We start from the raw sequence: 12,472 nt of genomic DNA on the forward strand, positions 1-12,472 counted from the left end.
AATGGCCTCCTTCTGCACTGTAAAATTCCATGATTTTCTGATTCTAATTTGGGGAATAGACGTTCACCAGGACCGCTGGCATCCCCTCCAGTTTCCCACTCACCATTATGAACCATCCCCCCCGAATCTGCTACTATATTCCCCATCTCAAACGCTACCCGTTTATTTATTAGTATCGCCACCTCACGCATCTTCATGTCTAATCCTGAGTGGAAAACCTGGCCTACCCACCCTTTCCCGAGCCTAATCTGAGTCCCGATCTTCAAGAGCATTGCCTGTAAAAATACCACATCCGCTTTTAAGTTCCTCAAATGTGCAAACATGCGCAACCGCTTGACCGGCTCATTCAGTCCTCTCTCATTCCATGTGACCAGCCTGGTCGGAGGGCACCCCCCTGGCCGATGAGCCAAGCCCCTCTTGGGCCAGCCCCCGGCCCACCGTCACCGACCCTCCTTCTTATCGTATTTCAACAGATCCACCCCTGTCGGCCGTTACCCCCGCAAAGAAAACAACAATCCCAACTCCCTCTATCACTCTAACCACCTGCTCACCCCCCACTGCACTCCCATGAACTACCCCGCCCAGCTAGCCTGGCATCCACCGCCCATGGTGCCAAACATCCTACCCACCACTGATTCCCCTCCTCCCCCGCTCACACACTTCCATATGCAAACAACAATAACAATAAGAAAAAGGTGCACTCACCCAGCACGTTCCTCTCGCATCCCACCAAAGAACCCCACAAGAAAGAAAAACGACCCGAGTGAAAAAAGGTTCTCCTCCGATCCCCTCCAAAGAAACAGAGCGATAACAACAAAAAAAAAACAACAAAGAGGGGCAGAGAGAACCAACATCCCCTCATTCCTCCACCAAAGTTCAATGCCACCTTTCTCCTCCCAGTCCATGGTTTCTCACAAACTCCATCGCCTCCTCCGGTGCCAAAAAATAATACTCGCGGCCGTTGTGGGTCACCCAGAGGCGGGGCGGGTACAGCATTCCGAACTTCACCCCTTCTTAAAGAGGGCAGTCTTGACTCGGTTGAAACCCGCTCTGCTCTTGGGCCAGTTCCGCACACAGGTCCTGGTATACCTGGAGCTTATTACCCTCCAAAGTATATCTCCTTGTCTGCCTGGCCCACCTCAAGATCTTCTCCTTATCCAGGAATCCATGTTACCTCACCACCACTGCCTTCGGCGGCTCGTTCGTCTGCGGCTTCCTCATCATTGCTCTATGCGCCCAATCAACCTCCAGGGGCCGGTCGAAGGCCCCCTGCCCCAACAGCTTCTCCAGCACTTTTCCTGCATAGGAGCCTGCGTCTGCTCCCTCAATGCCCTCTGGCATCCCCACAATTTCTCAAATTCTGCCTCCGGGAGCGGTTCTCTACGTCCTCCACTTTCTCCTTGAGCCACTTCTGGGTATCTCTTAACATCCCAATTTCGGCCACCAAGGAGGTAAGCTGCTCCTCGTGCTCCCCCACCACCTCCTTCACCTTCTGGATCGTCTGGCTCTTCGTCTCCAGCCTCAGCTTCATGCGGTCGATCCCCGCTTTGAGCGGGTCTACCGCCGTCGCCAGGTCCTCCAGAGCTTCCCTCCTCTGCTGACTGAACTTTTCATTCAAAAAGTCTAGCTCCTGCTGGTAGGGCCGACTTCTTGCTCTCTGCCATCTTTCGCTGTATCGCACGAAGAGTTTCTTGCTCTTGCAGCTCCTTTCTTATAAATCCACTTCTGGTCCACAAATCTATTCACCGGTGGAGTAAAGTCTTCCTCCACCACTCCTGCACCCTTTTCCTTCAAAACATCCGCCCGGCAATCGGGGAAAGTGGAGCAGAAAGACCGCCTCGAGTGGGAGCTGCCAAATGTGCGACCACTCACATCATGGCCGGGAAGTCAAAATAGTGAACAAATTGACACAGATCACAATGACACTGATCAAAAGATTAGTGATGGCTTTTGCATGCAATCCACTGAAACAATTGACTGCAGGGCTTGAAACAATTGAAGTAGTGATTATTATATTAAACTAATTAGCTGGTGTGAATTGTTAGGATTCCTAGTTCTTATGTTGTCATAGTTTATAACAAAATTTATAAATACGTTCCATCATTTAAACTAATAAGTGGAAACCACACTTACTTTATTTGTGAAAATCAGTTCCACAAATCATGCCCTCCACAAAGAGAGGCATGCTACCAATATCAATTGAATTGGCACGGTTTACTTTGTATTTCAGCAATTTAAGCAAGAATGATAAATCATTTAGATAGTAGAGTTTGTACAGTTTTTTTCACCTGAAGATGAAATCATCACTAACAAGCTACAGAATTCTAAAATTTTATTCCTACAAAACCTAGACAGATTTTTAAAAAGATTAATTAAAATTCTTATTTAAATATCAGCAATAGATGATTCTTGCGCTCTCAATTTCAGTAGCTAAGAAAAAATTATGCTAATGATACATTTGTTACTATCCCTGGGAAGGGAACTTTGTTAAATTTGAAGGTCCAACTTGCAACAGTCCATTAAACTTTCCTCCAGAGAGCCACAAAATATTTTTTAAAGCGTCTGGATTATTTCTGAAAATGAAATTTCTGGAGAACTAATGCACAAAATCACATTGAGTTATATGGATGTAGCCTAATTTTTAAAAATAGGAAATAGATAGTTTACCTACTAAGAAGGCAACAATAATTAGGGTGGGGCATGGGCCTAGGTAGGGTGCTCTTTCAGGGGGTTGGTGCAGATTCAATGGGCTGAATGGTCTCCTTCTGCACTGTAATGATTCTATGAATTTATTTGCTCAGTTGGATTGTGTACAGAATAAGTTAAAAAGTGTTCCCTTTGACAGTGTCAGCCATGGTGCCACACACAGACCAAACAAGTCCTGGATTTAATGCAATGACAATATTGAATTAGCTGATCTCCTTCATTAATGTCCATAACCACACAGTTTTCAGCAGCAGTTGCAGAATTAAGTTCAACAGTGGAAACCCTGATCAGCTTTCCTCTCTTTAGCCAGGGATGCTGAGGCAAAAGCTCATCTCCTAACTTGAGTCCTTGCTGCAATCAGCTAGCTCGCACGGAGCAGCAACTGAACTTGTCACCCTCTGTTCGATATTGTTTAGCAGCGTATCATGTCATGCATTTAGTGAGAACCAATTGTGAGTACTACACGTTACCTTATTCAACCAACATATGTAACAAGAAAAGTTTCATGATCATTCCGTTAGTGAAGAAAACGTAGTTAGGCACACAAACAACATTTCTTGATTTTCAGAATATTGGACTTCTGATAATGGTGCAAAAATATTGTAACATTTTGCAAACAGTCAAAATAATTATTTAAATTAATAATTTTATCTTAAGGCAGCATTCAGGGGGTGCCCATATCAAGCAATAGGATATAAAATAACACAATCTAGCTCTTTAAAATAGCACATTTCAAAACATTTTACTAAGTGGATACATTTTTAAAGTCTAAAAATACTTTAAAAAAGCCTGCGAACGTATTGCACACTTGCACAGAAAGTTACTGCTCTTCAAAGCAGTGTCTGGACATTTTAAACATTACCACTTTTTCTAGATTTGGCTTTGGTGTTTTCCAAGAAGCTGGGCCCAACTACTCTCCTTGACCGTGTGGATGTGGACAGACTTAATCGGGTTTTAAAGTAGATGGGGTAACATTTTAAAACTATCATTATTACTAAGTTAGTACCTAACTTAAATCACTTGAGACAGGAGAGAATGAGTCTCAGGGAAAATAATATTCAAGCGTTCAGGATGCTTAAGGGAATAGAAAAGTTTAACCCCAATAATATATTCAAAGTTGCCACAAACTCTAGAGCCCGGGGCACATCTCCAGCTTACAGAAAGGAAGGCACACTGGGAATTGGAGATTTAATTAATTTATGCAGAATATTGAACATGTGAAATGAAGTTTATAAACTGGAAGCAGAGCAGAGAGCGTAGAGAATTTTAAGGGAGAATTGGCAAGATATTTCAAGGAGTCGGCGATCAAGTGGCATTAGTATTTTTGCGACTGAGCAGGTAGACTGCAGGTCCTTTGCACACATGTACTTTCTTACGTGCACGATTCCACTATTCATCTTCATATCTTTCAGTTTGGTTTTTCCATTTAAAAATGTTATGCCAGCATCTGCCTCCTCAAAGCAAAAGAAAATGTTCGCTGAACTTTCCACAGGAATAGTAGAAAATAATTAGGCTGAGGTAATCCTCCCTTTCTCAGACATTACTACATGGCCTGTTAAACAGCAGGAAGAGCAGAGGCCTAGGAACAAGTCTCCCCTCATCCAGTTCACCTTGGAAAGAAATCTACATTCTGCTCGTGCTAAGAGCAGGAGGGTCAGATCTCCACTTCCAAGCAAAGTAGCAATCCGAGGGATAAGTGCATTAAACACTCTGCCAGTTTCACCAAAGTCACGTTCTGCTTCAGGTTCCACTCAAACTATTTTGTATTATCACAAGCTTAAAATCTTCCACGCGCAAGGGCATTCTGCAGCATTTTAGAAGTTAACTGTTTTTTCTCCTTGCATTAAAAATATTCCTGGTTATCTTCCAGAGTGGTTGTGCAGTTTTATTAATATAACCGAAAATGTGTTGATCACAAAATCAAGTGTCCAGTCACCACCTATGTGCAATCTCATTTTAAATAAATTAAAATTACTTAAACAAAAACCTTCAGAACCATTTTCTCATTTAATTGGTGCACAGTTGACAGTTTCTTTTAAAGGGTGCAATTAGGCCTTATGTCTAAAAAAAGGATTTATTTTAAGACTCTTCAAAGGGCTGAAAATAAAACAAGTAGCAAAAAAACACAACGGTGATTAATTTGATCCAGGGTGTGGCTAGTTGTGCTGGCGGGGCTGGCCACCAGTGCAGTGTTTTTTAAAGCAGGGTAAAAATCAGAGAAACTCTATTTGCATGGATGCGATTGAAATTCCTTGATCTTTTGCACAAGTTTAACCAATTTTGGGCGAATTATGCTGGAATAATCATCTTGGGGGAACTCTACCCTCAAATTTGTTTCTAAGTTGTTTGGACACAGAAAAATGGTGGATAAAATAAGTGGAGGTGTGGATCAGCCATGATTTAATGGAATTTCTTTTTTCTGCTACCATTGGACAATCACTTGGATTATCTGGTTGAATATAAATTGTGTGTGACCTTCCCAGCGTACCAGGTTAGTACCTGAAATGACAAATCTGTCAGCATATTCTAGATGGTTAATGTGTTTATCATTCATCATCCTTTATATACTACCTTGTTTTTCCTACCTCCTTTCTCTTACCTTTGTAAACATGGGTTTGCCATGCTGAGTGACCATAGTACACTGATCACAGTCTAGGGTGATGGATGAATTGTGGTAGGACTCCTTCGAGTGTTTAAGAACATAGTAAAGGTCTGTAACTCCCCCCTCAAAGATTGTACTGAAATATCGTGGAATAAGGGTTCTTCCGATAGCTGTGCAAGAGAAAATCACAAAGTGAAGAGAATACGTATGGATTACTCAGTCCCCTTGTTCTTGGCTGTTTCATATTTTAAAATACAACATATATCCACCAGATTTTTAAAAAGTTATACTGTCATATTATACCTATCTGCATAGAAAATCTCAGTAAAAGCAATATATAAGTTACCTTGGTTACAAATCATACTAAATAATATAAGGTGTGAAATTTGCCCTTCATTTCGCAGTATGAATTTATTTTAAAAATTGAAGTTCTTTTAATTTCAATCTTATTTGCTCTAGTTACTTCCCTTTTTACATTACGCAAACATCACAACTTGAAATGAGAGGTGATTACCACTTTATTATGAGATAAAGGCTGAATCCCAACACAAACAAAACAAATAGCTACATCTAGGTATTACGAGTGGGGTCAGACAATGTTCGAGATCGTAGCAGAGTTCACAGTCTACCAAATCACAGCAATGCAGTTACAATTGTGAACACTCTTCTAAACGCCAGCTTTTAAACATACACTGGGCGAGATTCTCTGGCCTCACCATGATGTGTTTCTTGGCAGCGGGAGGCGGCCTGCCATTGGGATATTCTTGTCCCGTCGCTGTCAATGGGATGTCCTATTAAATCCACCCCACACCACCGGGTAATCCGCCCGGGGCAGGGTGGGGCTGTCGGCGTGACTAGAATACCCCGCCGGCATGAACAGCCAGATGTTTCCCACTTCTTCTTACTGAATGTTTTAACCTACAGCATTTTCCACAATCATCATCATTTTGGCTACCAAGAATGAAACAGATGTTAACAAGAACGAAGAGATGTTTTCCAACATTGTGCTAAGCAAGCATTAAAGTTGGATCAACTCAGATGAGGATAAGACTGAGAATAACATGTTCTTCTATTTTGTAATAGTGTTGTAATGCTCTACAATTTATGTTTCTGAATAGATTGTTACTACTGAATGTTTTGCATTTATGAATGGTGTTCCAGAAAACATTTACCATTCTTTATGCTTTACAGAGAAGGCTCATACAAATCACCCAAGGCTCATGCGTCTTTCATATTTGTAAAAGATTGTTAAAGGATTATGTAAGATCAGATGTATGAAAGCACATCAGCACAATGGTCCCCTGTAGTATAATTGGAACAATGTGCAAAACTTGGTTACTGAAGCTCTTGTCTTTCTTTCAAATAGAGGTAGAGAGACATGTACAACATGTTTCTTCAAGAATGAATCACCATCAGGTTCATCATCTTTGCCCTGTCATTCTGTCTTGCTGTGGAATAATGATGGGCTACATAAAGTTGGCAGATCGTGCCTATTAACTATTGACCTCCAGACATCTGGGTTATTAATTTATTTGGCTGTAAAACCTTCTGTTACATGTCTCCACTTCTATTTCTGCCTTGCTCAACTTCATTTCCAGTGCATCATTTACCCTGTCTTCTCTTTTCCATTTTGGTGATTTTGTGCATATTGACTGAGGTTCTTCAGCCTCAGCTTTTCAATTACAAAATAGTGTGGCATGGATTAATTAGCAACTGCAGTTATTCTATGGAACTGTTCTTGTTGTGTACTCAATGTGTAGAATTTTATCCATTACAATGCTTGTATGTTGAATGTCTTTCATCCATTACCACTGTTGGAACCGTACTTTGTGGTCACAACAAAGCATTGGTGCTTGCCGCTAACTCCAAAGAAAGGCCTCTCTGCAATCTCTGTGATGTGGATTACCTCTTACCCGATGATTTGGCACCATGTCAAAGGGATCTCTAGGCATTCAACAACAAGTAATGCCATCAGTTTGGGGAACCAGCCAATCGTATTGAAGTATTCTCACAGACAGCAAACCCAGATGGAGGCACAACAATTATCCTTCAATTTTAATTATATTTTACAGGGTCCAAAGTAAATGATTGGAACGTACACATGGGATTACGGTGCAAGTTGAAATGTCGTAAAAACTTACAAAAATTATTTTTAAAATTTGTATTTGTTAATCATAGTGGAGAAATTTGCCATTCCACAATAGAAAATTATTTTTTCAGGGATAGAGAGCTTTTTCAGCAGTAATTATGAACTTATGAACAGTGTTAAAATCCCAATTGCATCTCATTCCACAAGGTGCAATTTTTTATTTGTGCAGTGACACAAATTGTGCAGAAGGTCACCTTCTTGTCAGGTCAGTGATGTCTATTTGGCTACAGACTGCAAGGATGCCAACAGCACAACCTATTGAAAAGCATAGGATCACCGACTTCTCAACATTTAACTGAGTATGTGAAAACTCCAGTAAACGAACACTGACAATTTTGTATTTATCACTGATACAAAATTTGACTTATATATTTTCAGATTTGTATCCCTTTGCAGATATTACCAAAGGATGTCCAATCCTGCTGAGGAATGATTCTGCAAATAGTGCAGAAAAAGTGCAAGCTGAGTAAAAACTTTTCACTGACTGAAATATGATACAAACTCAATGAATCACGGTGAGGTACTGATAAATTACATCCAGGCTGATTTTCTCTTGCTCTCCTCCTTTGAATTTTCAGAAGATGCATTTTTCCATCTTCAGGGTTATAATTGTTATCACTTCCAAGTAGGGCTGCTTTTATACCATCAGTCATTGTCTGGTGTCAGAAATTAGAAATATGCTTGGCGTAAATATATCATAAATATATATTTGTACACATTCACTAAAATAGGTAAAGGAATAGATTGGTTCCACAAGTTTTATTTTACTGGAAACTCCTTAAGGTTTTGTTTCTCTCCATTGGTTTGATTATTTTTAGCTGATGACAGCTGTACCTCGTCTAAAAGGGGGTCCATGCTCAGACGAGTTCTCTGCGATAGTGGGAGAGCAACTTGTAGTTCTTCTTGAGTTCTCTGCCTGAAGGTAGGTCCTTGGTGAGTATTAATTGTAACAGGGCAAAGTGCTGTGATTTTATCTATTACAAGTAGAGCGAGGAGGCAGGCCCTGAATCTACCTCAGCTGGAATGGGGATCGAACTCGGTGTTGTTGGCATTAATCTGATCCACATAAGCCGTCTTGCCAGCTGATTTAATTGGCCATTGACTGGAAATCACCTAAAACAAATAATCACACAAAAAAAACTGTGTTGGGCTTTTCATTCAACCTTGCTTAATTAATGTGCTTGTTGAAATACTTATGTTAATTAGTATGTGTAAGAAGAATAGAAGTTACTTTAGTGAACAACTTGATAGTCCCAATAGCCTATTAAGGAATTAGCCAACTCAGACTGACAGCCATTATGAACAGCTCGTAAACAGACCAATGTGAACAATGGAGCAAGTCTCCACTTACATATGTCTCAGAATCTGGTTGGACCATGCTTTGACTTTTAATTCCCGCACTGACATTTTGCAAGCTAAGGTTTTCTGTATGGCAATAAGCCCTGCTTTACTCACTCGACCAGATACACCATAGTTTTGATATCTATCCTGTGTGGTTTTGATTATGGTGTCCTTATTTGTAAAGTAACCTCCAGTACCGCTCTTAGTAAGTCAACATCCATTTTAGATTTGTGGCTGTTTCGCCTTTTCACACCCATCACTGCGACCTGTACTCCCTGATTAACTGGCCCCTCACTGCACACAAGGCGCCAACTCCACTGGCTTCTGCTAATTTAGCGAACCTTGCTAGGACAAACACCTACCCACTTGAAATGTTTGTTACATTTTACTGTCTCTTCTTATAATCTGAAGCCACGTGACTTGATCAAATTGGTCACTCCAAGGGTGAGCACAGTCTTTGGTCGTAATTAATTTCAGTTTGTGGCTGCCAGAGATTGGAACGAGGTACAACTAAAGCTAAAGTTAATTACTTTTATTGGATAATTACCGCAGATGCCTTTCACCGAAGGGTTAAGGTTCTGTTGACTGATACTTGTACTTGCTAAACTGTCAATTCTCTTTTACTGCTAATTTGTATTTATTGTTTTTAGTGTTTATGTTAATTGTATTGTTGTGTAATTGTTGTTGCTGCGACTTTAGCCTCTTGGCCAGGCTGTTATTGTCAATGAGAATTGGTTCTCAAGTGATTCAACGGGCTAAATAAAGGTTAAATAAATACATGTGACTCCAGATTTATTTTTAAATGCCCTCTGAAATGGCCTAACAAGTCACTCAGTTCAAGGGAACATACGAGATAGGCAATAAATGCTGGTCCATCCAGTGATACCCACATCCCAAAAATGAATATATTTTAAACACCCTGTGACCTTTCCCACAGGATTAGAAGTAAAGGTTATTTTAAAAGTTTAAATTATCAAGTTGGTTCCTTAGTTCTGAATGACAGCACCAATGGTTAAGTCGACCATGTGGCGTAGTATGGATGACAGCATCAAGAATGTGCATCATCTGATCAGTGGTAAATGAGCTAATCTCAAGTGAGTACCTACAATTAACCTCAATATCCAAAAGCTAGGGATCGGAAGAATAAAGAGATTTGCTTCTCATCATGATTTAGTTACACCACAGCCCTGAACCCCCATGGATGATAGTAAATGTGCCAAATTTCACGATTTAAGTTCACACCAGAGAGCTACTAGAGACTATTAAACCAACCCCCAGCATGAGTTACCACATTTAGGAGAGGTGAGAATATTAGAGAGAGAAAATTAATACCAAACTATTTGCTACAGTATATCTTGTTAATAATAAACAAAATACAGTTTAATGTCAAAATAAGTTTCCAAATTAAGTTTCCACATTTCACGGTTTTGTGCCACAAATGGGGATTTTGTTTTTCATTTTTAAAATAAATTTAGAGTACCCAATTCATTTTTTCCAATTAAGGGGCAATTTAGCGTGGCCAATCCACCTAGCCTGCACATTTTTGGGTTGTGGGGGCGAGACACACGCAAACACGGAGAGAATGTGCAAACTCCACACGGAAAGTGACCCAGAGCCGGGATCGAACCTGGGACCTCGGCGCCGTGAGGCAGTAGGGCTAATCCACTGCCCCACCGTGCTGCCCTGGATTTTGTTTTTCTAATGAAGCATTTTGTATTTGCATTGAAGTTCCAGCCATACTTTCTGGATAGAGCCAATAGATGTTACTAAGCAACCATTTCTCCATGCAACATGAAATAATCGCACAAATAGATTCTCAATGACGTGATGAGCTTTCTCTCAAACTTATCTTCTCTGCAAAAGCTGCCACAGATTCTCGCACAGGATGCCATCATTCTTGAAGGGCAAAGATTCTTTTAAAGAGTCCTATTTATTTATTTATTTTTCTTTATTTTTTTAAATTTAAAATGCCCAATTCTTTTTTTCACAATTAAGGGCCAATTTAGCGTGGCCAACCCACCTACCCTGCACATCTTCGGGCTGTGGGGGTGAGACCCACGCAGATACGGGGAGAACGTGGAAGCTCCACACGGACAGTGACCCAGGGCTGGGATCGAACCTGGGTCCTCTGCACTGTGAGGCAGCAGTGCTAGCCATTGCGCCACCGTACCGCTCCTAAAGACTCCTATTTATGGCACGAGCCCAGTTACAGCCCGTGCTGCACCATCATTCAATTACTCAGTGACCAGACTGACCTCAACAAAAATTCTTCGACCCAGTTACAGACCTTTCAATTCCTGCTCGCAACTGTCAACCAACACATCTATGACAAGGTAAAATATCATTTACGCACATGGAATTTTACTCCAGACCCTCTCAAATATAAAACATTTGTGGCCCAGGTAAAATACTGCTCGTATGGGGGAATGGACTAAGCATGCTTCGCAATCCATCAAGTAAGGAAACCAGTAGACACAGGAGGGAGGAGATCCAAAAGTGAACCACATAGAATCTGGATGGAGCAAGCTTCATGAAGTGGCCATTTCACACACTGCACCTTACATTCTTAAAACTTTCTAAGTCCTCATGGGTGATGGAGGAGCTGTTGAGGGATCTGGCTGAGGAGTCCTCACAGGAGACTGAGCACTCTGAGGATGCACCATCACAGGATCATGCACTCCCTCTATCAACACAGATACACATACTTTGATGGGTACTTAGAGATAGTTCAGTTGTCTCATGTGAGCAACAGTAGGTGTTGAAGCAGTGGAGCGTTCCAGCTGTATTACACAGGACCCTCCAATCGCTGCTCAGCTGGACATCAATACTGATCCTCTGGAGTCATCCGTGAAGAATGAACTTGTAAAGCAGCAATGGGAAGTGTCTGTGCTTCTATGAGCATTCCCAGAGGCAGAAAGGATGGAGGACATTTCTAACATGTTTACCGCAATGTCTCAGGCATTGGCACTGCCATTCACCTCCACGAAGAATCAGGTGTGTCAGGCAACCAACTGTAGGCTGGCCCAGGTCAATGACCTTCTCACTCTACTCTACACTGCATGGAGCAAAGCCTTGGTGGCTCAACCCCTCACTGACATGCTCTTTATGAGGAGGAAATGGTGTAAATGTGATGGCTGTTGGTTGACAGTTGGAATGAATTGTGTCCATGGGAGGGTGGAGTGTGTACTTGCTTTCTAATGGCACTCTTAGATGGTTTCACGTGCACAGATTAAATGAAATATGCTTGGATGAGTCAATCAGAGGCTGCTTTTGCCGGCAGTTTTGTGACTACGACACAACTTCCTTCTCTCGCTTCTCCCCTATCTCCTTTTTGGAGGGTGCCTGCACTCTGTAACTACCTCCTCTAATAGTTCCATTCCTTTTTGCAATGTGATTGTTGTGGAGGACACAGCAGATCACAATCACTCTGGAGACCATTAATGGGGAATATTGAAGGGTCCTTCCAGATATGTCCAGGCACCTGTATAATTGTTGGCAACTCAATGGTTTGTTTTATCATTGTCCTGTTGGTGATGTGGAACCTGTTTTATCAATAGTAAGGTTCCTCATGGATTTCAGCAGCTAGGTCTTTAGAGGGTGTCCCCAATCTCCTAGGAGCCAGATACTGAGACTGTGGAGGAGAGAGAACTTGCTGGAGACGTGACTGCTGCAGA

The 12,472-nt window shown here is 41.5% G+C and overlaps 1 protein-coding gene across 12 annotated transcripts in view; it reads right to left on the reverse strand.

Moving 5' to 3' along the window:
• The window catches only part of LOC140408768 (LIM domain-binding protein 2), a 728,711-nt gene that overhangs the window by 113,260 nt on the left and 602,979 nt on the right, over positions 1-12,472 (reverse strand). For all 12 annotated transcript variants that reach the window (XM_072496432.1, XM_072496430.1, XM_072496429.1 and 9 more), the window contains one exon: positions 5,306-5,478. In XM_072496432.1, the coding sequence (XP_072352533.1) occupies positions 5,306-5,478 (173 nt within the window). The remainder of the gene's footprint in view (positions 1-5,305; positions 5,479-12,472) is intronic.

Source organism: Scyliorhinus torazame, chromosome 3 (genome assembly GCF_047496885.1).
Source record: "Scyliorhinus torazame isolate Kashiwa2021f chromosome 3, sScyTor2.1, whole genome shotgun sequence".
NCBI lineage: Eukaryota > Metazoa > Chordata > Chondrichthyes > Carcharhiniformes > Scyliorhinidae > Scyliorhinus > Scyliorhinus torazame.